General features: G+C 45.2%; 1 protein-coding gene across 1 annotated transcript; it reads left to right on the forward strand.

The window, feature by feature from the left end:
* The first annotated feature begins 9,788 nt into the window (after positions 1–9,788).
* On the forward strand, positions 9,789–26,709 carry sptbn4a (spectrin, beta, non-erythrocytic 4a). Its single transcript, XM_029173808.3, has 20 exons — positions 9,789–10,447; positions 10,655–10,809; positions 16,090–16,353; positions 16,641–16,874; positions 16,959–17,048; positions 17,140–17,418; positions 17,498–17,628; positions 17,758–17,962; positions 18,057–18,302; positions 18,410–18,544; positions 18,678–18,919; positions 19,862–20,000; positions 20,100–20,184; positions 20,441–20,652; positions 20,954–22,335; positions 22,493–22,553; positions 22,642–22,910; positions 23,360–23,530; positions 23,690–23,732; positions 23,885–26,709. Exons 2-20 carry the CDS (start codon positions 10,687–10,689, stop codon positions 24,173–24,175), a joined length of 4,602 nt encoding a protein of 1,533 aa, XP_029029641.1. The 5' UTR covers positions 9,789–10,447; positions 10,655–10,686; the 3' UTR covers positions 24,176–26,709.
* Positions 26,710–27,162: the final 453 nt, after the last annotated feature.

Here is a 27,162-nt window from a genome sequence, read left to right on the forward strand (position 1 = left end):
GCAACATGTGGTCAAGGTTAAGTGTCTGTAGGCTGGTTCCCAGACGACCACGGCCGTTAAAGCGGTGCCCTCTGACCACACAACTGGCAACGATGCGCCGCAGCGTCACTATGAAGACACCGCTGGTGGAACCGTAGAACCACGGTGGGCGGGGCTTTTTAGGACACGTTTGTCCTGGGAAAAGGATGCCAGATCAAGAAATCACCCACAAATTAAGCTCAAACTGGCAAAATATGGCGGCAGAGGCTGTGATCAAACCATGGACATCCTGTTTCCCAGGCCAACTCACCTGCTGTGTTCTGCAATACCGTACAATTTATTCTTATTTGCACTTTAACTAAACATGACAATACCTTGTGTCTTTTGGTGTTTACATAAAGCAACAAGCAGAACTCTCTATCACTGCCAAACCTTAATGTCTTTCAGTTGTCAGGTTACTGGGGGCAGGGAAACGTTTGTAGAATGGTTGCCCCCTAGTGGCCACAACTGCGGTCCAGTGAGCCGTCGTTCGTTCATCCGTCGTTCAGCCAGCCGCGCTTCAAAAACGTCTTGCGCCCGTATTACGCGCTTTACAGCAGAGCACAAAACGCGCTCGTCGCGACTTCCTCTTTTCATAGCGAGACGTCGGTCTGTTCAAAATATGGAAAACAACGAAACAAAATATTGCATATATAGAAAAACTGTCGCCTAATAAAGATCTGTGTACTTTTACTGTAAAATTAAGCATTTATTAGTATTTAAAAATACCATGTCATACTGTTAAACCTTTATAATTAATAACTTAACTTTGGTGCATAGTTCCAGGCTCAGACCACTTTCCCTTGTTCTACTAGGAATGTACTATCACCCCACAACGATTCGTGTATTTTTACTGTATAGTTTAGGATTCATTAGTATTCAAATCTACCAGGTTATACTGTATTACTGAATGGGTCGTATAGTCAACTTTGATGATTAATAACTAGACTTTGGTGCATAGTTCCAGGCCCAGACCACTTTCCCCTTGTTCTGCTAGAGGTGTACTATCGCCCCACAAAGATCTGTGTACTTTTACTGTATAGTTTAGGATTTTAGTAGTACCATGTTATGCTGTAATATGGCCCTTACAGTCAAGCACAAAACCAATAAGTACTGCACTACAAACAGTGTAGTGTGTAACTTTCTTTTTTATTGTTTTAAGTCTGTACTGTGAAGAGAGAATAATTGCATTAAATCTAATCCTGAGTATTTGGTTATATACATTTTGTATTTACATTTTAATATTCAAAACTAGATATTACAATGTGCAAGAACAGAAACGGCAATAACTTTGATAAAACAAACTCCAGACATGGGAAATGGTTTGATGAGAACAAATAACGATTTCATTCAGGTGCTATAAAATGGTCATTCATGTGCCCTTTTACAGATACAGTGTGATGGCTGTTGCAGGTGGTTTCATGCACAGTGCTTACTAATAAATAAAAACACGCTTAAGAAAGCAACAGCTGAATACTGGACTGGAATTGCTGTCTTTGTAAATAATTCCTCAACCATAAAACAGTTACAGGATATATCCTATTTGTCTTACAGTTTTGTTCATTTTGGCACAAAACTGTATTTCTATGTCTATCCATCCATTTTCAACCGCTTTTTCTGGGGGCGGGTCGCGGGGGCAACAGTCTAAGCAAACTCCAAACTTCCCTCTCTCCGGACACTTCCTCCAGTTCAGCCCAGCCCCCGCATTTGGCCCCCGACAACATAGCTCGCGGGGTCATTCAGGCACACAAACTCCTCCACCACGGTAATGTATGTTTCACACATAAATATTCAGTTATTGACTGTTCCATGACTTTATATTAAACATTAAACATTTAGTTTCAATATTAAAAGTCACACTTTGGAGTCCTAACAGATGGTAATAAAAGGATTTAATGTGTGTGTGCTTAGCCTCACTTACAGTTTTTTATATGAAAAGTGAGATAATCTGGGCCTGGCATTATGCACTAAAGTCAAGTTATTCATCATCATAGTTGAATATAAGGCCCATAGAGTATTACAGCATGACCTGGAAGTTTTGAATACTAATAAATCCTAAACTATACAGTAAAAGTGCACGAATCTTTGTGGGGTGATAGTGCATCTCTAGTAGAAGAAGGGGAAAGTGGTCTGAGCCTGGAACTATGCACCAAAGTCTAGTTATTAATTATCAAAGTTGACTGTATTACAGTATGACATAGTACTTTCAAGTACTGCTAAATCCTAAACTATACAGTAAAAATACACAGATCTTTGTGTGGTGATAGTACACCTCTAGTAGAACAAGGGGAATGTGGTCTGGGCCTGGAACTATGCACCAAAGTCTAGTTATTGATCATTAAAGTTGACTATACAGCCCATACAGTTACAGTATTACATGGTAGTTTTGAATACTAATAAATCCTAAAGTATACAGTAAAAATACACAGATCTTTGTGTGGTGATAGTACACCTCTAGTAGATCAGGGGGAAAGTGGTTTGGGCCTGGAACTATGCACCAAAGTCTAGTTATTAATTATCAAAGTTGACTGTATTACAGTATGACATAGTACTTTCAAGTACTGCTAAATCCTAAACTATACAGTAAAAATACACAGATCTTTGTGTGGTGATAGTACACCTCTAGTAGAACAAGGGGAATGTGGTCTGGGCCTGGAACTATGCACCAAAGTCTAGTTATTGATCATTAAAGTTGACTATACAGCCCATACAGTTACAGTATTACATGGTAGTTTTGAATACTAATAAATCCTAAAGTATACAGTAAAAATACACAGATCTTTGTGTGGTGATAGTACACCTCTAGTAGATCAGGGGGAAAGTGGTTTGGGCCTGGAACTATGCACCAAAGTCTAGTTATTAATTATCAAAGTTGACTGTATTACAGTATGACATAGTACTTTCAAGTACTGCTAAATCCTAAACTATACAGTAAAAATACACAGATCTTTGTGTGGTGATAGTACACCTCTAGTAGAACAAGGGGAATGTGGTCTGGGCCTGGAACTATGCACCAAAGTCTAGTTATTGATCATTAAAGTTGACTATACAGCCCATACAGTTACAGTATTACATGGTAGTTTTGAATACTAATAAATCCTAAAGTATACAGTAAAAATACACAGATCTTTGTGTGGTGATAGTACACCTCTAGTAGATCAGGGGGAAAGTGGTTTGGGCCTGGAACTATGCACCAAAGTCAGGTTATTAATCATCAAAGTTGACTGTATTACAGTATGACATAGTACTTTCAAGTACTGCTAAATCCTAAACTATACAGTTAAAAATACCTGAATCTTTGTGGGGTGATAGTACACCTCTAGTAGATCAGGGGGAAAGTGGTCTGAGCCTGGAACTATGCACCAAAGTTAAGTTATTAATTATAAAGGTTTAACAGTATGACATGGTATTTTTTAATACTAATAAATGTTTAATTTTACAGTAAAGGTACACAGATCTTTATTAGGCGACAGTTTTTCTATATATGCAATATTTTGTTTCGTAGTTTTCCATATTTTGAACAGACCGACATCTACTTTTTATCTTACTTTAAGTTAATAAAATAATATTTTTTTGCTTTGAGGAAAAACAGACTTCAGGTCCTCTCTTGAATCTTTCCCAGCTATCATTCAGACAAGAGACAGGGTTTTTCGCAGAGGTCGCCTGTCCATCACAGGGACTTGTATATACACAGGCAATCACACAATCACTCACGTACTTTGGTTTATAGAAGTTTCTATAAATACCCAGTTCTAAAAAATAGATTTCTGCCTGTGTTTACTGTCTGTGTTTGTTGTCATAGCAGAATATGCTTATAGTGATGAGAAGATCTGATCTAAGACACATGTTAATATGTGCTGGTAATGATTTAACTTAAGTTAACTTTAGTCTCTTTGGCTACATAAAATCTTAACTGATTTGCAACTTTGTTACATGTTTAGACTTATATTCATTCAGGAGATTCATCAGATTCCTTAGTGTCCAGCTGGTGATAATCCCCACTTTCCCTGTAGGTGGCAGACATGGACCGTGTTTCACTCTACAGTATTTCCAAACATCTGCAGACTGTAATATTGTGCTCAGTAACTACTCAGCAGAAGCCCAGTACATTTATGTGGATGCCATGGTTTAATAAGGATGTGTCTGCAGAACAAGCTTCCCATTTCTGTGCAAAACCTTATCCTGTCTTTGTCCAGCACATAAGCATAGATATGTACAGATATGACTTGTCCTTTGTCCAAAGTCTGCAGGGATCAGCTCAGCTCTCTTAAGTCTCTAATTTATAGTGTGAATTTACTAATAGATTGATTTATGGATTGTCACAATCTGGTTTCTTGTTTCTGGTATTGTTTTGAAAGGACTTTGTTGTCACCCATGTTTTGCTCCAGCTTCATTTCCTGTTTTAGTTTGAAAGGACTTCCTGTTTACCGCATTATGTCAGCTCCCGCTTCACGTCCCGGTTACGCACACCTGTCTTGCATCAGTCATTACTCACCTGTGGATTTAAGCGCCAGTATTCACCATAGCCAGTTGCCAGATAGTTAGCTCGTGTTATCACCGTTTTCAGCGTTCATTGTTCTAGACCCATCGTGCACCGTGTATCTTGTTTTTGACCTCTGATTCCGAGCCTGCCTAGTCCCTGCCTGCCTTGTCAGCCCTGGTCTTCTGCTCTGGCCTGTTACCGACCTTGTCTGCCTGCCTGACCACGATTCTACGCCTGACGATCTGGTATTGTAAATCAGTCTCTCATGTACAAACCTTGCCTGTCCCTGACACCGATTCTGCCTGCTCCTGTATACGCTGTATGAACTGTCCGTGTATGACCCTGCCTGATATCGACACCGAGTTGGAATAAATTTCTATTGCTATTCATATCCCAGCCTGTCCGTGCCGTGCATGTGGGTCCGCCGCCTTGACGTTCTGACAGAACAATCTGGCCAGAATTGGACCCAGCCGGCTTCTAGTTAATTTCCCAGTTCGTTTTTTTTTCTCTCCGCTCTTTTGCTTTTCCCGTTTTTGCCGTAAGCCATGGATCTTTCATGTGCCGATTTACCCAGCAACCTCCGAAATTATTTTAAGATCCTTGCGGAGGATTATCGGAGGGCGCCCGACCCGGCGGCCCAGCGAAGCGCCGTGGAGGTGGCGGTGTGGACCTTGGAGGACGAGGACAGCGTGCTAGAACGCCCCAGTGTCCGTCGCCTCTACGAGCGGATGTGCACGTGACTCGGGGAGTTAAACAGCGCGCTCCGCACCACACCAGCTCCCATGCCGTCCGCTCGGATTACGTCAGCCCCGGTCGCACCGCCGATGGTCCCGGTTTCAGTTTCCTCTTCCCAGCCCCGTCTGACCGTCGTGGCTGCACCAGCCTACCCAACCCCATGTTTACTCCGCTGGGAGGATTTCCTGCACTCGTGCGGTCCCCCGTCCTCTAGCCCCGCTCAGGTTCCAGTCCAGTCGTGTCCCGCACAGTCTCCAGTCCAGTCGTGCCCCCCACAGTCTCTAGCCCAGTCGGGTTCAGCGCCCGTCCCGACAAGCGCGAAGGTCGCAAGCAGCCCTGCCGGCTCCAGAGAGGAGACCGCAAGCAGCCCTGCCGACTCCAGAGAGGAGACCGCAAGCAGCCCTGCCGGCTCCAGAGAGGAGACCGCAAGCAGCCCTGCCGGCTCCAGAGAGGAGACCGTCCCTGTCCCTGTCGGTCCTGGGAAGGCGGTCGCGTTGCCCATCGCTGGTCCAGGAGAGACCTGTCTGGCCCTTGGCGGGCCCGACTCGGTCGTTCCAGCTCTAGTTCCTGTTCCTGTCGGCTCCTGCGAGGACGCCGTCCTCGTTCCTGTTCCTGTCGGCTCCTGCGAGAAAGCCGTTCTCGTTCCAGTTCCTGTCGGCCCCGTAGAGGTCGTTCCAGTTCCTGTCGGCCCTGTAGAGGTCGTTCCAGTTCCTGTTCCTGTTGGCTCCCGCGAGGACGCCGTTCTAGTTCCTGTTCCTGTCGGCTCCCGCAAGGATGCCGTTCTAGTTCCCGTTCCTGCCGGCTCCAGGAGGAGGTCGCGCCAGCTGGAGTTTCTGCCGCAGGCCCCGCCGACCTCCAGGAGGAGGTCGCGCCAGATGGAGTTTCTGCCTAGTTCCCGTTCCTGTCGGCTCCCGCAAGGACGCTATTCGTGTTCCTGTCGGCTCCCGCAAGGATGCCGTTCTAGTTCCTGTTCCTGTCGGCTCCCGCAAGGATGCCGTTCTAGTTCCCGTTCCTGCCGGCTCCCGCAAGGATGCCGTTCTAGTTACCGTTCCTGTCGGCTCCCACTAGGATGCCGTTCTAGTTCCCGTTCCTGTCGGCTCCCACGAGGACGCTCCGGCTCCGGCCACGTTCATCTCTGCTCCAGCATTGGTTCCTGGTGGCCCGGCTCCGGCCCCGTTCGTCTCTGCTCCAGCATCGGTTCCTGGTGGCCCGGCTCCGGCCGCATCTCCATCGGTTCCTGGCGGCTCGGCTCCGGCCGCATCTGCATCGGTTCCTGGCGGCTCGGCTCCGGCCGCATCTGCATCGGTTCCTGGCGGCTCGGTCCCGGCCGCATCTAAATCGGTTCCTGGCAGCTCGGCTCCGACCGCATCTGCATCGGTTCCTGGCAGCTCGGCTCCGACCGCATCTGCATCGGTTCCTGGCGGCTCGGCTTCAACCGCATCTGCATCGGCCACGCTCGTCTCAGCTCCTGGTGGCTCGGTCCCGGCCACGCTCGTCTCAGCTCCTGGTGGCTCGGCTCCGACCACGCTCGTCTCAGCTCCTGGTGGCTCGGCTCCGACCACGCTCGTCTCAGCTCCTGGTGGCTCGGTCCCGGCCACGATCGTCTCAGCTCCTGGTGGCTCGGTCCCGGCCACGCTCGTCTCAGCTCCTGGTGGTTCGGCTCCGACCACGCTCGTCTCAGCTCCTGGTGGCTCGGCTCCGACCGCGCCTGCACCGGTCCCTGGGGGTCCGGTTCCGGCCACGTCTCCACGTCTGTCCTCATCTCTGGTCCCGGCCTCGTCTCTGGTTCTGGCCTCGTCTCCACATCTGGCCTCGTCTCTGGTTCGTCTGCCGTACTGGTGGCCTCGCCCTTGTCACCTCCTGCCGGTTGGGTGGCGCTGCCTGCTGCGGCGACGTCCTCCTCGGCTCCGGCGTCGTCGGGGCCGCTCACCTGGGGAACGTCCCCTCCTGCCGCGACGATGGCGTGGTCTCTGCCGTCATCGTCCGCCACGACTCTGGGGTCCTCGGATCACCTCCGTCGGGAGGAGGCTGGACTTGGCTCTGCCCTCCCGGACTCCGCCAGCCTTGCTCTTGGGCAATGAGTGTGCCGTGTGGGGGTTTCGGATCAGTCATTCCACCATTTTGAGCCAATGAGTTGTATTGATATTCATGCCCTTCCTGTAAATGCATCCTTTCGACTTTGGTGATCTCCTGGTGCTTCACATGAGACACATGAGGACAGAGCTGGGAGCCATGTGACAAGCAGGACGGCAGCGGTTGATGGTCGCCGGACAGCGTGTGTGGCAGTGATGGTACATGGAGATGGTCACAGAAGACGTCTAGTGGAGAAGGCGACGCTTGGCTTGGTGGGTTCTAATGAGGAACAACAAAACCAGAACAACATATGTTTATCCACATTGTTGCTCCTTTCACACCAAGTGTGTACTTTCATCCAGTGGTTGGAAATCCCTGGCTGCCTCAATGCAGCCACAGAAATGGAAAATGTTGGACAAATGCTGCATTTAATCATTGAAACATATTTTGCTGAAGCCTTGTTAGCTGTGCTATAGCTTTGAAGTTTTCTCCCTTCTGCGCTGCAAGAAATAGGGAGTACCGGTGGGAGTATCCTTATCTGATGTGCCCAATGCGTGCTTTGTGCAGGAAATATTTGCCACGTACTGTGACAATGCACCTCCCAGAATGCAATACATATTATGAGCTAAATCCTTGTCTTCTCTTCAGTGAGAGGAAGTTGCCTTTGCTGTAAACTGCTCACTCCTTGCAAGTAAAATCCTGAAGAAGGTCTCAACTGATTGCGTCTGCTTTATTTTATAAAGGGAACTAACAATTTCCCTAAAATAATTGGGGGCTCATCAGGGATCCCAAGATCCTCGCTTTGCCGGGACATTGAGTCGGCGCCTGAAGTCTGTGCACAGCCAGGTTTGGAACCTGTAGAAAGAAAGAAGTGTGGCCACAGTTTTACTGGTCACGGTGTGTTCACATGTGAAACAATGCTACAGTAGACTGTGTTGTGCAGGTGGTGGTCTCTGACCCATACAGTAAAGCAATGAGGAGTGACTTACAGTTAGCTCCACCTAAACCTCTGCTTTGCCTGGTGGTCCTGGTACTGATGATCCCCACTCAGATTTGAACTGCAGAGCAGACACCTACTGTAGAGCCAGGGAGACACTGGCTGTCGGCCAGCGGGGGTTCTCCCTGACATCTCCCACATCCCACACTTCTCACTCTCTCCCGCCCTGCCGGGGGGTGGGGGACGGCAGCTACAGGCTTCCAGTCAGCAAATGGTCTTCCCCATCAATGTGGGTATGTCCACTTGTGGGCTTTGGGCTTTGCCTCATCAGACTTACTTGGGGTTGGTGTTTGCTCCCTAAGTGGGTTCTGCCGGCTCCGAGGGACCTCTCTTTGTTACAAAACGTGGCTTAGGAAACTGGTCCCAGGGGCACCAACAATCACAGGTAAAACCACTGCTCCAACTTACTAATAGAGGTGAACAGAGAACCCTCCTTCGTAATTACTGCAACACACAAGCAAGTGGTCTGTAACTCAGGTACGGTATAAATACATCTTTTATATTGTTTAACCTGAATCACGCGCTGTTGGCACAGTGACACAGAACCCCCACCCCGGATCCCTCAAACGGGGCGGAACTAAACCCCGGTTGCAATTGCGAACTTAAACACAAACACAAAATACTTAGCCTGTGACGTGTTTTGACAGTAACAGGCAAAGTCTTAGTGCATGAGTGACACCTGGTGGGATAACTGGGGAATGCCGGTGCCCGGGTGTCACACTCTCCAGAGAGGCTCTGGCGGCACTCTGTGGCATATTTGTGCACTCATACTGAAGCTCAAATGCATGCATGTCCTTTGTGCTGGGTGATGTGATGTGTACCTGATCAGGCAATAAACTGCAAAGATACAACAGTGTTTGGAATTCAGCTCCACTTCAGTTCATGATGCTTCAATTAGAATTTTCTAGAACATTGTATAAAAGGAAAAAAAAATTCTAATGTAGCCAAAAATTAGAACTCAACCTTTTTTTAAAACTTCAAGTTGTCTGTATAACAGAGAGCTAATAGAGTGATGTCAGTGAAGGTACAGCGTTCGATGCAGGACCAGGTTCCCATGTGCTCCCAGCTAGTCAGCGGATTGTGGACCATGTGCACATGTCTCCCCTGGTTCAGCTGCTTTAAAACAGCCCTCATCATTCCTCCCTCTTCCCAAAATCCTGCTCTCACTCTAAGTGCAGTCATTTCTGTTACAGGGAAATGTCCCTGGTGACACAGAGGGATGACGCAGGCGCTCTCTTCCTTTCTCAATCTCACTACCACAACTAACACCATAATTTCCCTCTCTTAACTCGCTCTTCGCTTCTTTTTGCTTTGGCGATTCTCCATTTGCTCTTCCTGTCTCTCTCTCTCCTCCTCTCCTCTTGCTCGCTCCCTCCCCGCTCCCATCCTTCTCTCTCTCTCTCTCCCTCACCGGCACTGCAGTGCTGATTGTGATTGCACACACACTCACGCAAGCTCACACAAGCGCGCACGCACACACACACACACACACACACACACACACACACACACAGGAGCATAGCCGAGAGGCAAGGACTGCAGCAGCATGCACCAACCACGGCTGAGCTGTTCGGGGACATGAGGAGAGGAAACTGAGAAGGGAAAATAATGTATAATGTGTGCTCACACACCAACCTGCGTGTACATCTTTTCAGCCATGGGAATGATGCATTTGAAGAGCAGATAGCTTGTGTTATCCAGCCTCCTCTGCACTGTCTCTGCATCCCATTCACCCTGCTCCTCCCACTCCAACTCTCCCTCCTCCTCCTGTCTACAGTATCGTTAGACAGGACTACGGATTGCCTGGGACTGGCGTGTCGTGGATGCTCAGGTTTTACCTCGGCCGCAAGGTTCTTCTTTAGCAATGCTACATCTGTACCTCTGCTGACGTTTGGATTGTAATCGACATTCGGACCTAGAAGATCATCCTCTGCCGGCTATTGGATGTGTGTGTCATTCTTTACCAGTGTTGTCATTGGCGCATTTCCTCTATTTGGCTGGTTGTTTTTGCCTTGTGTGAGACTGGCTAGCAGGCACTGCAGCATCAGGACCGCAAGACCCATGAAGTAGTAGGGCATGAGGACCCAGGGGCAACCCAAAGGAAGGGCTTGAGTGCTTCAATTGCTACCACTGCTACTGAGGTGCTTATCTAGATCATTTTTTTCCCACAAAACGGCGTCTGGTGGGGGTTGGGGTGGGTGTTGACAGCACAGGTACCCAGGCCCCTGCAGAGCAGAGCGGGTGGCTCTTGTGTAGAGGCGGCAGGCAGGACGTCCTGTGGGAAACGGGGGAAAAAGGGCTGGCTCTATCATTGGGCTCCTGATGGTGGCTATTTTTGTCTCCCCTAGCTGAGTGATTGGGACAGCGGGCAGAAGAGAAGATGCTGATGGCCCGAGACACGGCGCGCGATGAGGCTCAAAAGCTGCACAGGAAGTGGCTGAAGCATCAGGCCTTCATGGCCGAGCTGGCCCGGAATAAAGAATGGCTGGCCAAGATAGAACAGGTGAGTGCATTTGAGCAGGGCATGGGTGAGGGATGTGTGTGGAGGACAGAGAGCACAGCAGGTGAGTCAGAGAGAGGAGAAGTTGCCAAAGAGAACACATGGTTGAGAAACAGTGCTGGATGTGGGTGTGGTGCCAGCAGGACGGAATAGGTGAAAGTGGGAGGCATGTCATCAGTCAGCTTTCATTTCATCACTTCACTCGGGGACATACTGAATTACATTTTCAAGGTTATATTGTGGCGGCCGCGTTATTTACAGGTTCACATCACTGCTGTTCTTGGCGTTTACAGATCAGATCACATGATTTTATCTGCCAAGTTATAAAGATTATCATGCCACAGTTAGACATGTACTGTAACCCGTTGCAGCAGCGAAGGCCTAACACAGGATGTGTGCACCGGTGCTATTTGTTAGTAACATGGTGCTGATGGGAGCTCGCGTCACGAGGACATTTTTGGGTTCACTTTTTTTTTTTATTATTTTGGCCATCGTGCTTCACCAACCTGACGGAGGAATTTCCCATCCACACAGACATGTTCTCCGTGCCCTCTCTGCTTCAGTGAAGCTCAGGTGGGCTTTTGAGATGCAAATTAGCCAGTGTTCTTTTCTGTTCTTTTCTCATTTCTGCCACAGGGACCTCACATCGCATGAAACGTATTATTAAACGTTTACTGCATTGTTTGTGTGCATTTGTTGAACATAATCCTACGTACTTCATAGACAGTAAAGCTCCAAACTATTTTAACAGTCTTACTGGCTTTAAGATTCAATAGTAATTGAGGAATGATGCATAACAATTGTACTGAAATTGATGTGGTTGGGCCAGAATGTGCTCTTTACAATTCAGCCCCAAATTCCATGTGAGCTTCAGCGAAATGTCAAGCAGAACGCATGTGTGAAGCTAATCATGTGGCCTACACGAGTCAGACTCATGTATATTTGCAGTACTAGTCTGTAGTAACAAGTCATTTCTGTGTGTTGGGGACATGTCTCTTTGACCCTACGAGAGGTATTTACCTCTTATAATAATATCCTGAGTGGTATTATTGATATTTTGTGTTTTAATTATTTATATCTCTTGAGTACATTTAGAAATTCATTAGACTGTATAGATTGTAACACATCAGTTTTTGTAGTGTGTGTGTGATTATGAAATATTCATAAGAGTAAGAGTAACTTCTTATTAAGACGAGCTCAGCTGCCATATGTCACGTATTGAAGGATTCCGCCTGAGCCATATTGTCTGCCCATGTGTCACACGTATTGTTGCAATCAGTTGAGTCACGATAGGAGGTTTAAAAGATGATTTCTGATACATTGCATCTGCTGCATTGCCACAACTTGCTGTGACACACCTGTGCTCTCGGCAGATGGCAGCTTGTTTATTATTACGTACCTACATGCAGCTTGTGAAAGTTCTGGGCTATAGTGGCTGCGTCTATGCAGCTGTCATTAGTGTTGTGGACGACAGTAAAACCCGTGCTGTGCTAGTGCTGCCAGGTAAACGTTACCAACTTTGTTGTGCATGGTGGGATCATGGGAGGTGCTGTTACGAAAGCACTGATGCTAGTTTATGAAAAGGTTAACAATCAAATATTGCTATAGGTTTGGTATTGTGCATTATTATGGCATTCATGTTTAATGTAAGTATTTATTCATTATGTTATCATGCTAGTGTTGGATGCCAAATACTGTACTGTTCCTCACGCTATGCTGACTCCAGTGACCATCTGGATTTGTACATCACAGTGCAAACATAGATGTATTTCTGTATTTTGTATCAAACATTGTGTGTTGTATCAAAATCAACTGGACTAGTTAGAACTTGTCATTGTCAGTGTGTGATCCTACGATTTATTTCTTTTACTGGTAAAATAACTTTAGTTCATAAAATGACTGGTTACCATATGGTACCATGCTCAAGTCAAATATACTCAGCGCCAGTGATACAAATGTTCCCTGTACAGTGTCACATCAACTGATTTAATTTGGGAAAAGAAGAAAAACAGTTAATCTCTGTCATAATTAAAGCCACTTATTACTGTAGATGAACTCTGTCGCTAGAATGACACATGAACTTAAATTTAAATGAAATTTATACATCCTTTCAGGAAAAATGGATAAAAGAGTAAATAGAAAAGGGTCGGGAAGAAGATGGCTGCCCTGTTTTCGTGTCCAGTAGAATGCACATTTAGACCTACTGACATCCTCTAATCTTCCTCATTTCAGTCTTCAGAAAGAGAAAAGATTATAGCGTGTCCTTTGTTCTGTCTCAGGGCTTGCTCAGCACATGATGCCAGGCCTTCAGCTCTTCTCTGTTACAGGGAGGGGACTCACAGCTGACCTTGTGCTGGGGCTCACCATGAACTCAGGGGTCAGAGCTTTAGATGCACAGGGACAGACTACAGTCGTGTCTGGCTCACACCACCTACACATTAAGATATGGACACTATGTCGACACTAATGGCTTCTATATTCTAATTAGCTATATATTATGTGGTAAATTATAAAGATAATTGTATGGCAGACAACACGGACACACTCGCAAAGCCTTCCTTTGCTCCTCTGCAAAAGGTTGCGGAGCTAAAACAACTACAAAAAGCCCCAGTTTCTAAGTAAAAAAGGAAGACGGCTTCATTTTACTTCAGAATGATCTGAAGAGAGCTTGTTTGCCTGGACCTCCATGTGGCAAAACTAAAGCAGATCTCTAAGGAAGAAAAGTCCAAAACTTCTATGCACAGTTTGGGAATATTTCTGCCAAAAGTGTCTCCACCGACTAATGCCTTTACCCTTTCTACCCATTAATAATTACTGCTAAATAAAGACATGAAAAATGGCAATTGTTTTTTATTAGCTTAGAATTATTGTTCGTTTAAATTCATCATCCAACATCAACATCCAATAACCAGCTCATGCAGAATAGGAAGTTTGATTTGTTTGATGAAGGGCATTAAGTTTCACAAAATTTTAAAGTACGTATAAAGAACAGGGGGAATGACAGTGGTGTAGTGGTTAGTGGTCACAGAAGGAAGAGTTTTCTCTTCCTGTGTATGTGTGCTTTTTCTCCAGGCTCCTCCCACAGTCCACAGACATGCAGTCAGGTTGTTGAGTGTTGGATGCGAGTGAAAGGTTTGTGTGATAGATTTGTGACCCCCCCCCCCCCCCCCCCCCCCCCTCCTTACCCAGCATGCTCAAGAACATTACAGCATGAGTAAAAGAACAGGAAGAAAAGAAGCTCCTGCTTTCATACAAAGACTCTTTAAAACATGTCAACAATTTAGAAACAGTTATAAAAATGAGAAAAGTTTACATCATTAAAGGTTATATTTTGTAGGTTCCTGGACTCTAGCAGCATTATGTCTGAAAATGCCTTTACATATAACCAGGCCTTAATAATATTATGTTATCATTTACACACAATCATCTCTTTTGATATAAATCTACTGTTTAACTTCTAAACTCCAGCACGAATCACTTTTGTTTTTGCACATTTGATGCCTTTTTGCACCTGATCACTTACAATGAATATGTTCTAAAAGGCTTTGGACAGAAGATATTATTACAGTACAGTGTTCACACTGTACGTCCATGAACAGCTTTCTATCCAATTCAAACAAGAAATGGGCAAAGAAATTGTAAATATTGTGGAGGTAAGACTTGGATATTCTCTATTTGTTAATGACATTAATAGTATTGTTTTGTATTGTGCTTTGGGTTGAAGAGGGTATGGCTGAATGGTTGCAGTGCATCTTATATAACAACTATGTTTTGTTTTTGATGTCTCTCCACCTTCTCCTGTGTCTTCTCTGCCCGACCTCAAGGAACTCAATAAATGCAAGATGCCAAAAATATCATGTGAAAATCCTGATGGAAAGATGAGTCACTAATGAGCTACATCACTGCTTTGTGTTTTGTCCTGCAGATCCCAGCATATTTTGCCTTGTTACCTTTTATTCATACAGTAGGTGTGAGTAAACTGTTTCTGCTAGTGCTTTAAAGCGAGCCGTGGAATACCACCCACTGTTTCACTATGCTGCATCAGCACTACATGAAAGTCTGCAGGGTCTGGCAACACAGTGCTGCTATAATAGCACAACTCATATGTGGCAGCGGTGAAAATATCAGGCATGACCGAAACTCACTTCATAGATGCCCTTTGGGTCAAACAGCCCAAAGAAGATCCACAAACCTTTGTTTGGGTTCTTTACTCTGCCTTTCTCCTCTCCTCTCTGATTCCCTCACCCTGTGCTTCACGCTGTGTGTCAGTAAAGCCAGGCGAGGGGAGGGAGGGAGGCAGAGACGGAGAGGGACCTGCTTTCTGCTGGCTCTGCATTATGTGAGCGAGAGCATGGCTGAGGAAAGATAGCGAGAGAGAGGAAGGGGGAGAGGGATGCGAGCGAGCGGGCGAGTGAGTGCTAGCAGCAGTTAAGCAGTGAGCCTGTGCCAAAAGGAGGAACGCAACGCTGCATTATGAAAGCCATAGGATATGGGTCCAGTGCTCCCTGTGAAAGAGAAAGGACAGAGGCAGGATTTAGTAGATACAATCCATCATAGGCACAGTTGTCAGTACAATACAAGCTAGTGAGTAAATACACCAACCACTATCATACGCTTGTTTTTAAAGGTCAATTAGCATCTTAGTTGTTTGAGAGAATGATTTATTTTTGACGTGTCTGCATCTTCCAGCAAAGCAAGACTCCACAGATACGGACAAAATGAGCCTTGATGATTTAGCGTGCTTGGTTTTTAGGTCAGCCTGAGGACAAAGTTTGCCCACACACCTGCCTTTGTGCAGGCAGGGGCTCCGGTCGTGTCATTTTGGGGACACGACCGAGTTTAGCCACCCAGTAACTATTGGGCATATCTATAGTGTAGAATGCTGTGATGTGCTCGGGTGTGTGTACAATCCTTTGTTCTCTCATTTATTTTCTTTGTCAATATTTAAAAAATAATTAAAAATAATTGAATACGTTAGGAAAAGTAAAATCAATACATTTGTTGGATTCTTTTGTTTTTCTCAAATTTAAACATGGTTGCCGCCCAAGTACCAAGCAAGGTATTAACCATCTGAGCTCATGTAAACATCCCTTAAAGCTAGGGCTGACATTAAAGCAGAGTATGAGTCAAGAGTAACTCAAGTCAAGAGTAAAAAGTCACTCAACCAGCAAATAAAGTTTGTACTGTAAATAGGAACAATAAATCGTGACTTACAGTCAAGAGAGCCGTGACTTCAATCAATCTTAACTGTTTAAATGTTAATAAATCACTTTCTAAACACAGGAAGGTCAGGAGCTGATCCAGGAGAAGCCAGAGCTGTACTCAGTGGTGCAGCAGAAGCTGGAGGAGATCAGGGAGTGCTGGGCTGACCTGGAGAGCACGACCAAGGCCAAGGCCCGTCAGCTGTTTGAAAACAACAAGCCCGAGCCGGCGGTGAAGAGCTACTCAGATCTGGACAACCAGCTCTCGCATCTGGAGCAGCAGCCCCCTCAGCTGGAGCAGGTTCATCATTTGCCCACCTTCAATGAGCAGCTCCAGAAATTCCAGGCCAGTGTTTTCCAGGCTCTCACTCAAGCTTTTACTAAATTCTCCATCTTTCATACGTTATACTAACATTAATAATGTATCAAATTTTAATTAGTCTATTTGTATTTATATAAATAATAGATGATTTCTCTCCTTGAAGAACATTTGTCTTGTTTTGACAGGATGTGTACTTCTTAAACCTAAGACAAAGTGATGCAACCCATTGTGTAATCCCAAAATGTGTCTGACAGCTGATGTGTCCGTTCGTTGGTGGCTGTAATATGACCTTCCTCCTCCCTCCCATGCAGGCTATGGAGTCTCAGATCGGGGACTTTTACAAAGATGTGGGAGAGCTGGGCAGCTTGCAGGGAGTCTGCTTACCCCAGCGCGGGCTGATGGCAGGTGAAAAGGAAGGTGGCGAGCAGTCAGGTGTGGTGGAGACCCGCATCGTCCGCCTCATCGAGCCGCTGAAGGAGAGACGCCGCATCCTACTGGCTTCCAAAGAGATGCACCAAGTCGCCCAGGACCTGGAGGATGAGCTAGTGAGTGATGCTTTCTTTTTTCTTTCTGTGTCCCACTTCTTTCAGGGGTGATTTTGAATTAACCTGTCCTTTGTTACTTGATAGCTGTGGATTCAGGAAAGGCTTCCGCTGGCCTCATGTAAAGATTATGGGAATAACCTCCAAGGCGTCCAACAGCATGCAAAAAAGAACCAGGTAGGGGTCTTTTATAATGGTTTGGTATTGGCGAATGATCTGTAGCCTAAACCTGCTGAGACTGAGAACTTACCACTAATCGGTCCATCAGACACTCCAGAGGGAGCTTGCAGGGAGACGGGCACGTGTTGAAGAAGTTCTGGACCGGGCGGGGATCATCGCCTCACTCAGAACTCCAGAGGTGGAGTTCATACGTGAAGGGGCAGGGCATGTGAGACAGCTGTGGGAGGTTCTGCAGCTGGAGGCAGAGAGGAGGTCTGTGATGCTGGACGCGGCACTGCAGGCTCAGCAGTACTACAGTGAAGCAGCTAAAGTAGAATCCTGGCTTTCGGGTCAGAAACTGAATGTGGCCAATGAAGAAAGAGGCACAGTAAGGACATTCCTCAGACTCAGTCAGGCATTAGAGGGAATAAATCCTACATGAATATATGATGCTTCATATCTTTCAGGATGAGGCGAGCACTCTGCAGTTGCTGAAGGCTCATCTAGCTCTCGAACAAACGGTGGAAACATACGCAGAGACAGTGGGCATGTTGTCCCAGCAATGCCAGCATCTACTGGAAGTAGGACACCCAGAAAGGTGTGGCATGATTCACTCATATACACTATCATATACACAGCACAGGCAATCTTTGAAGCTCTGTGTTTAATCTGAGTAGTAAATACAGTCTGTTCTTAGTAATAGTTCTTGTTGGAATGTCTTGAATAGTGAGCAGATCACCAAGCAGCAGTCCCACATAGACCGGCTGTACGTGTCTCTGAAGGACATGGTGGAGCACAGAAAGACCAAGTTGGAGCAGCAGTACTGGCTCTATCAGCTAAACAAAGAGGTGGAGGAGTTAGAGAAATGGATCACTGAGCATGAGGCTGTGGCCAGTTCCACTGAGTTGGGCCAAGACCTTGGAGACGTCACGGTAAGTCCGTCAAACAATTTGGCTAATGACGAACCAAAAAAATTTTTCATAGTGTATAATTGAGGCCAGTCCCAATTTGTATTTTGTGTTTCAGGTGCTTCAGGAGAAGTTCACCAAGTTCGCTTCAGAAACCAACAGCATTGGTCAGCAGCGCATGGAGCAAGTGAACAAAATGGTGAACGAGATGATTGACTGTGGCCACTCGGACGCAGCCACTATCGCCGAGTGGAAGGACGGCCTGAACGAATCGTGGGCCGACCTCCTGGAGCTGATGGAGACGCGAAGGCAGATGCTGGCGGCGTCGCACCAGCTGCACAAATTCTTTACTGACTGCAAAGAGGTACAACCAAACCAACAGTGGGATAAACCGCAATACTTGGTTTGATAGACAGTCCAGCCGTGACAAACTTTCTATTTTTACGATGATGCCACTGTCCTGCGTTTTAGGTCTTGGCTCAGATCACGGGGAAGATGAAGCAGCTGCCAGAGGTGAGGGCATGCCAAGCCAACATCACCAATCCAGCGACCCTGCAGAGACTCATGCACTCCTTTGAGCATGCCCTTCAACTGCTAGTTGCACAGGTACGAACTGTAATGACTTCTCTCTGAACACAAGGTGCCTGAAAAGGCATTTCAACCACACAAACACGCACTAATGCTGATTTGAACGGGATGAGACTATTTCAGTAATTGCCCTTATCCTGTCCTGGTGCAGGTGAGGCACTTGCAGGAGAACGCCGCTCAGCTGAGAACCATCTATGCCGGTGAGAAGGCTGAAGCCATCATGGTCAAAGAACAGGAAGTGACGGAGGCATGGAGGGACCTACTGAGCTCTTGCGAGGCCAGTCGTGTCCAGGTCACTTCAGTAACCGACAAGGTGCAATTCTTCTCAGTGGTGCGTGAAAACCTGATGTGGATGGAAGGCATCATGGGTCAAATAAGATGGGATGAGCCCAGGTAAGACATCAGCCAGAGATATTAATAAAAGCTGAGTTCAGTATCTGCTTTATTTTGTGTTAAATGTTTATTCTCTGGTCTTGTGTGGTCCCTGTAGACATTGATTACTGTTTAGCTTTTCACATGATGTAACTGCAGGCTATCATTTTACACAGTAATGGCTGCCATTATTTACCATCCTTCTCTCCTCCATTGTGCAAAAAGCTGCAGCATTTGTAACGTGGTTTTAAATCCTTTAGAGATGTTGACATATCAACATGTTGCAGTTATGGAGATGGGGCACAGATGTCCAAACAAACAGTATGTGCATGTATTTTATTGTAGGGTTGCAATAGTTTTCTTATTTTAAAGCTAAGATGTTAAAGTGAACACTAGCTAGCTAGTTTTTTTTTTCAGATTTTCCAGTATACAGTGTACAATTTCTGTGTTTGTGTCTTTTGTGAAACAATGAACTAATACTGTAGCTGTAAAACAAATATAAAAATCTACTGAAAAAGCTATTAATTGAATAACCTTCCAAAAGATTAAAGTCTAAAGACAGTCATTTAATTTCTTTAATTTTAGAAAAGGTCCAAGAGACTTTCTGATTGCTCTTATTTTGAATTGGCCGGTGAATGAAGGTGTTCACTGATTGTGATTCCTTTCATCCCTGCTAATTCTCTCTATTGCTCTCTATCTGCTCTATTTCAAAACAAAAAGCCCAAATGATTAAATTCTTTTTCCACAGAGAACAACCATTTGAAATCATTACCCAGAATGTATTGAGAAGCCGAAAACAATGGTCACTTACCAAGAACTGCTTTTGAAACTAAATCAAAACTGAGACACATTTTGTGAACAACAATCTACTGTAATAATGCATATGATGCTTAATTACCAGGGTTCCATTCATAGGATTTGTTGCTATATTTTATCTGAATAATCTGTTTTATCCATCCTCAGGGATTTGGTGGCTCTGGAGATGATGATGAAACAACACCAGGAACTTAAATGCAAAATAGATGGTCGCAGCAAGACCATACAGCAGTGTGCAGATCTTGGCAAGATACTGATAGCTGCAGGCAACCCTGCATCAGAAGAGGTCAGGCCAATACTCAAATTACTCCAACAAATACTACAATAAAAGCATTCGACACCTAATTAAGATGTAGTCATGAAATCAATCTGTGTGTCACCACAGATAAAAGAGAAATTGGACAGCCTTCTGTCCAAGCAGAAGGATCTTGTTGAAAAATGGGACCAGCACCAGGACAGGTTACAGCGCAGTAAGTAGCTTATGCACTGATCAGAGCAGAGCAAAACCACATCAAAAATCAAATGGACCCAGTCTGCAAAAGCTTTTTCTATGCAGTCAAAATATCATGAATCATTTTATTTAACATTACATACACACTCAGAACGCAACTTTAAATAAGATAAGCAAGCGATGATCAATGCATTTAACAGCAGACAATAATGTATTATATGCAGAAGATATGTGGTGTGATGGTGACGGTACTGTTTGTCTTTTGTCACCTTTAGAGCAGGAACATTTCCAGTTTACCCAGGAAACAGTGAAGGCAGAAGCCTGGCTAAAGGCCAAGGAGCCACTGATAACCTCCAAGCAGCCAGAGGGAGGAGGCGCTCACGCCCAAACAGACGAGGCCGAGCAGCTCATCCTTCGCCATGAGGCCTTCCGCAAGGCGGCTGTAACCTGGAAGGAACGCTTCAGCTCCCTCCGACAGCTTTCGGCTGTAAGTTTGACTGTGGATAAGGTTTAATCTGTTTGGTGGTGCAACAGTTTTTGCCGCTACGGGGGGAGAAGTGGGATGTTGTGTCGACTTGGAAGACATTGGCACATGCATGAAATGGGCTTCAGTACATGCTGTAAACTCTCACTACCTGTTTTAATTGTTAATTTTTTGAAAAGCCTAAAATAGTGTTTGTAAAAAAAATGTTATGACCCTCATTTGATTGGCTCCATCCTACCTTTGAGTTCTGCTTTTAATTATTTTACGTCTATCTGGTGCTAAATATGTTAAATATCTTTCTTAGGCTGAGAAAAAGAAAGAGGAGGAGAAAAAGACAACGCCACTCTCGAGTCGTAGGATGTTCCCATTATCTTGTCTGACTCCCAGTGTTTCTTCCGGTGCTACCTCGTCTTTCTTGAGGCAGACAGTCCAGGCACATGTACAACCCAAACCCCTGCGGACCAACCTAGGTCTGGGTGCCACCCCTGCAACCCAGAGATTGTTTTCAACACTAGCCAGTTACAACCCGGTTCTCAATGGATCGGGCTACCAAGGACTGGAACAGCAGTGTAGTGGCAAGTTGATGGGCTCCTCTTACCTTGGGATGAACAATCAGGTGTCTGGAGTTGGAAGGGACTCTGCTTTCTCAGCAATGACTTCCCAGAGTGGGGGAGCAGAAACCTCTGCATACTTTGGGATAAACCATCAAACTGCTGGCTGTGCAGAAAGTTCTGGGTACTTTGGATTAACTGCTGGTTGTGTCAGTGGTGCGCAAAACCATTTGAGCAGTGGCCGATTAGGAAGTTTGGGTAATTTAGCTCAACAGCCAAGTGGCAGTATGGTAAGCACCGGTTTTCCATCGCAACAGAATACTAGCAGCTCTGGATTTTTGGCCCAGACTCAAAATGTGGGAAGTTTAGGATACTTGGGACAGCAACCTAATGAAGAGGGTTCAGGGTTTTTGGCGCAACAGCCTAATATGGGTAGTTCTGGGTATTTGGCACAACAGCCTAATATGGGAAGTTCTGGGTATTTGGCACAACAGCCTAATATGGGGAGTTCTGGGTATTTGGCACAGCAGCCTAATATGGGTAGTTCTGGATACCTAGCACAGAATTATCAGAGCAGTGGGGGGTTGGGTAGCTCAGGCTTTTTGGCACAAAATCATTACAGCAGTGGAAGTCTGGGAAGTTCGGGTTACCTAGCACAGAGTGGTGGCATCATAGACCCTAAAATGGCATATGCATGGCAACAACTAAAAGCTGACTTCATGCAGCCTAGGATCAATCACATTCACAAAGCTGTAAACCCCCTCTTGGAAGCTAGTCGAATGCAACGGGAACAGTATGGCGACATCCCAATGGCCGACATGATGGGCCCAGAGTCTGGACTGGAGCTCCTTCATGGCCGTCTCCAGAGGGATCCCCGTGGCAGCCGTTCGGACCCTCAAATGGACCATCTAAGGCGCGAGAGGGAGTACAAGCTGGGTAGACAGACGTCCAGCGAACAGGAGATCCAGGCCCGGCTAAATGAGTTGCCGATGATAGTGCGCCAGGAGCGCTACCGAAGGCGCCTAGAGAGGCAGTCCTCCAGTGAACAGGAAGGGAGTGGCAAGCAGAGGCTGCAGAGACAGGACTCAAGTGACCTGGAGGGCTCTGCTAAGGAAGGCTCAGACAAACGCTCAGGGTATGCGCCATGGCATAGCAATGTAAAATTCAAGTAATCTTTAAAAATGTTGCCTTTACAGTTAGTGCCTGGTCGTCATTGTCTAGTGTGATCCTAATTATTTTTAAGGTTGTACAGTATAAGCTGTTTGTGTGACTCATATCTGTTGTCAATGCAGAGAGAAGAGATCTACAATGGCAGAAATTGTAGAACAGGCCCAGGAGAGAGAGGCAGCACATGTGAGTTAGCTCAGAAGTGGATATATCACTATGACAATTTGCAAATTTCATCTTTCCTTGTGTTACATTTAATTCTGGGTTTTATCAGGCAAGAGGGGAGCCTTATCGCCCTCCCAGCAGCCTCTCTGCACCCGTGACTCGTTACGATGGACGTCCACGTGCCAGAGACCGTCCTAAGCCAAGGAGGAGGCCCCGTCCAAAAGAACCTGAGGAGACGCGACGTTCTCGTTCAGCCCCAGCCACTGGTGCTCCCACAACACCTCAGCCGCCTTCTCACACTGCCCATAACGAAGGCTTCCTCTACCGCAAAAAGGCCACCAGCTCTGACCTAGAAGCTCAGCAGAGGAGCCCCAACAGGTGCAACTTTAGTAATGCATCAAACAGAATTCAGTACAGAGATCATCAGTACAGTACTGTATGCACAGGGATCTAATAAGAGCAATACCTAACATCTAAGGGATAGATGTTATATTCTTCTTTACTTGTTAATACAATAGACCTAACAGAAGTATTTTCATTTTCATTGCACTTCATTGCACTTTCACTTTCATTGTGAGAGGGATATTAAAGATTTTGCTATCTAACAGTTACAACTGATTGTGTTTCTAGAGCAGGTCAGTAACATTATAATGTTTGTTACGTTCACTTCATTAGCTTGATAGTATTTCACCAGACACCAGATCATACAATGGTGGTTTCATCTAATGAAATCTGTGTGGTTACTAAAATGGTTAAAATGTTACAGTACCACAGTGTAAAATGTAATCTGATTAAAATCAACTAGACATGTCATTTTTATTTTTCAGCAAGTCCTGGGTGAATGTATACTGTGTGCTGAAAGAGGGGAAGCTCACCTTCTACAAGGATGCTAGAAACCACAACACAACATACAACGGAGAACCTCCTGTGGAGCTTAGTAACTGCTCGTTTGATCCCTCGTTGGGATACAAGAAGAAGAAAAACGTCTTTATTCTTCAGTAAGAACTGTTTAACTCTGGTCTTTCCACAGACTGTGAGGGATGGAGAATAGAGTCTGCTACTCCAGATTAAAGAGAGCAAAATTTAAACATCTCTTGAAGGCTAGAAGACACTGGGCATGTCTCCTGACCATGTGTGTTCTTTTATCTTTTCAACAGAATAAATGATGGAAACAACTTTGTTTTCCATGCTAAAGATGAGGTAAGAACATTTATGTTTGAGATTCAGCCATAACAACTTCTCCTTAGAATATACCTCAGCCTGATGATGAAAGTCCATCCTAGCTGCCACTTTGCACTGCCCCCTGACATCAATTAGAACACACAGTACTTGTCTTCTACTTGTCTCTGCAGGACGACCTGAAGGCTTGGACTTCAAATATTACCACCTGTATAGATGAGTACGAGGCCATGGCCAAGTGGGACAAGCCAGGCACCTCATCCATGGACCCCGACCGCTCAGAGAGGAAGGAGAAATCCGAAGGGGATGCGGACGGGAGGTCAGAGAGGTCCGAGCTGGTTGAAGGGGAAGAAAGGGAAAGGTCAGAAAAGGGAGACGGTTCAGAGAAATTAGACACGTCAGAAATAGCAGATAAGCTGGAAGGTGGAGCAGGGGGCTCCAGCACGTCTGGAAGAAGCAAATGAGGAGCCCCCTTTGTAATTTCATGTTACTTCCTGACAAACGGGGTAGGAGGCAGTGGGAGGGAGGGACAGCTGGAGAGCATGTGCAGCTAGGCTAGCTGATCCTCAGTCACAGAGCTGGAAGACTCGGAGGCCACGGTCCTTGGATCGACTACTGTAACTGTGACAGACTAATCTCCCAGCCCCTCCCCTTCACCCAGGTAATACATCAGTGCTTGCTTCGTGCCACCTGCTGGTAGGTAGGAGGTTGACCCATACAGACAGACGAACCTACAGACACAACTCCAACAAGTGGTACCAATAGTCACTGTCACATCCCATCATCGATCGTTTAATCTTTTGGATTTACAGCATCTTTCTGTATGTATCTCTGACTGATAATTTATCTAGACAAACCCTAAACGTGGTAAATGAAATGTTCACAGTATTATGAAAAAAGAGCATATGTTTTTGAAGCAATATACTTTTTTATTTCTTCTCGTTGCTCAAGAGAGAAGGGGAGAAGGAAAGACAACAGAGTCCTTTTATGATTTGTCACATTCACGTGCTTACTTTAGGGAGTCGTGCACCTTAGACACTGGACATGTCTGTATAGAAACCATTACATCTAATCCTGTCACACGACTAGCTTTTGATCATCCTACGTTAATGGAATGCCAGTGTTACACACCTGTCGTCAGTGGTGCCAATAAATACAGATTTCTAGAGTTTTTTTCTTTCTATTGTCATTGTATTTATCCACAGAAAAGAGCCTATCATCAGACCTCTTCGCTAATTCCAAGGTGTGTTTAAAGTGGCGATGGTCAGCGTCATTCTAAAACCTATGGGACACAATGCCTTTGTATACATGACCAGAATCAGATCATTGCATGAAAATAGTCTTAGTGTACCTGTTAAACTTGCCTTTTATTTTTTGTTGCTGGGCAGTACTGGAATTGCAATAACAATGTGAATGGAGGAAAACAATTTATTTTGCTACCATGTTCCATGTCTAAAGCCCAGAGGTAAGTTTGACTAAGTAGGATGACTTTTATTCACGGCAAGCATGAGAGGGGGGTGACAGGAATTAGCCAAATGGCCCATCAGCTGTTTGTACGGTACTTAAAGCATTTTTCTTTCAACGAATGTAACGGCTTCAGCTACGAAACGTTTGATGACCACACAGTTTGCGATGGCCCCATAAAATGTTAAACTCTCAAACAACTCTGCTGAGAGTTAAACCTCTCTGCGTCGTGTTTAACACCGATTGGAATCTCTGCACCAAAGGCAAAAGTCAAATGTAAAACTGTCATGGTTTCAGTCATGAACTGTATATACCTACCTTTGTATGTATACCAATAAATCCTGTGCTCTAATAAAACCATACTCTGAACTACTGAAATAGAAAATTAAAACATTTGTATTAATCCACAAATTAAATCAATCATCACTCCAATACAATATTGTGAAAAATATATGCAAATTAGGAGTCACTATTAATTATCATAGTGTATATAAGTACACCAGTATGTAGTTATATTAAACACTTTTACCAGGAGAGAGCAACAGGACATACTTGCTGTATTTTTATATGCATATATTTATTCTTATCAGATCAGGAGTCCCATTAAGTTGTAATATTAGCTGATTGAGTAGTCAGTGTGCCTGTGAGAGGTGTGCTAAATTTATATATTACCCACAAAAAAAATAGTGTGTGCAGTTCACTACATGCTCCTCTGAATAACCCAGTTGCTAGCACAGATGAATTCTTCATTCTTTGTTTTGTGTGTTGTTTAATTTTTACAAGTATAACTTCCCTCCCTGTCAGTGAATTGTGGCCATTTTGACAATGTGCTTCCATTAAAGACAAAGAGGGCGACGTGGTGAAGCAGGAGCAGCTCAGTCTCTGTGAGAACATTTTCTTTCTGTTTTCCATCCTGTGGAGCTCCACTTGTAACAAACAGTCTTCCTTTCTATTCTCGCGTGTTCTACATGCGGCACTGTTTGAGTGGCTGGGCTTTGTAGCCTTCAAGCGAGCTACACACGAGCTGCTGTGTAATCGTGCAACTGTTAACTCTATTTGTACGTCATTATTTGTCTTTACACATGTGCCATGATGCGCAGTTTGGAGGAGCGATTCAGAAGAGAAAGCGAATTGGTTGTGAGAACATTTTATCCAACTCGTCTGACATTGAGCCTGATGTTGCAATACGCATTTTTAACACTGAAATAGGAATTCTAGTATTTTCATGTGACTGTGATTGTTCTGATCGGTTGCTCATGGCTGATATTTAGCTCGCATCACCATGTATGTTTGAAGTGTTTGCTCGTCACTTATATGAAGCAAGGGATTTTTTCTCTTCGCTATGTTTTGACAACAAGACTCGAAGTTAAATTGGCAACAAAAATCTTGACAAAAGAAAACAATATATTGTGCAAATGTACTTTCCTTCATTGATGGTCTTAGCTGTGTGTATGTCTTTGTTACTTTACATTACAACTTGCTGCTATGACATTAAATAAATCTCCAAACTTGCCGATGCAAACTTGATGTGGAATTGATGTAGACACGTGCTGGTCTGTCTCTCTCTCTTACACACACACACACACACACACACACACACACACGCACACACGCACACACACACAAAACACATTACATCTGTCAAAATGTACTCACTTTGTTAGGACATGTTTTTTGGTCCTCATATCGATGCATCGATGCAAGCAAACACACACACACACACACACACACACACACACACACACACACACACACACACACACACACACACACACACACACACACACACACCAACAATTTGTTCTCCACTCAGTTTCCTGAAGCTTGAGGCCAACGGGTGCTGCAGCTCATTCAGCTTTCCTAAACGGAATTGAGGGCATCATCTGAAAAGAGACAGCATGATCATCGTCCTGATGCAGCAGCACTAATGAGCATGAACTGTATGTGATCAGCTGTTATGTTACATAACAGAATATATAGTGAAGTA

The sequence above is a fragment of the Betta splendens genome, chromosome 14, assembly GCF_900634795.4.
Source record: "Betta splendens chromosome 14, fBetSpl5.4, whole genome shotgun sequence".
NCBI lineage: Eukaryota > Metazoa > Chordata > Actinopteri > Anabantiformes > Osphronemidae > Betta > Betta splendens.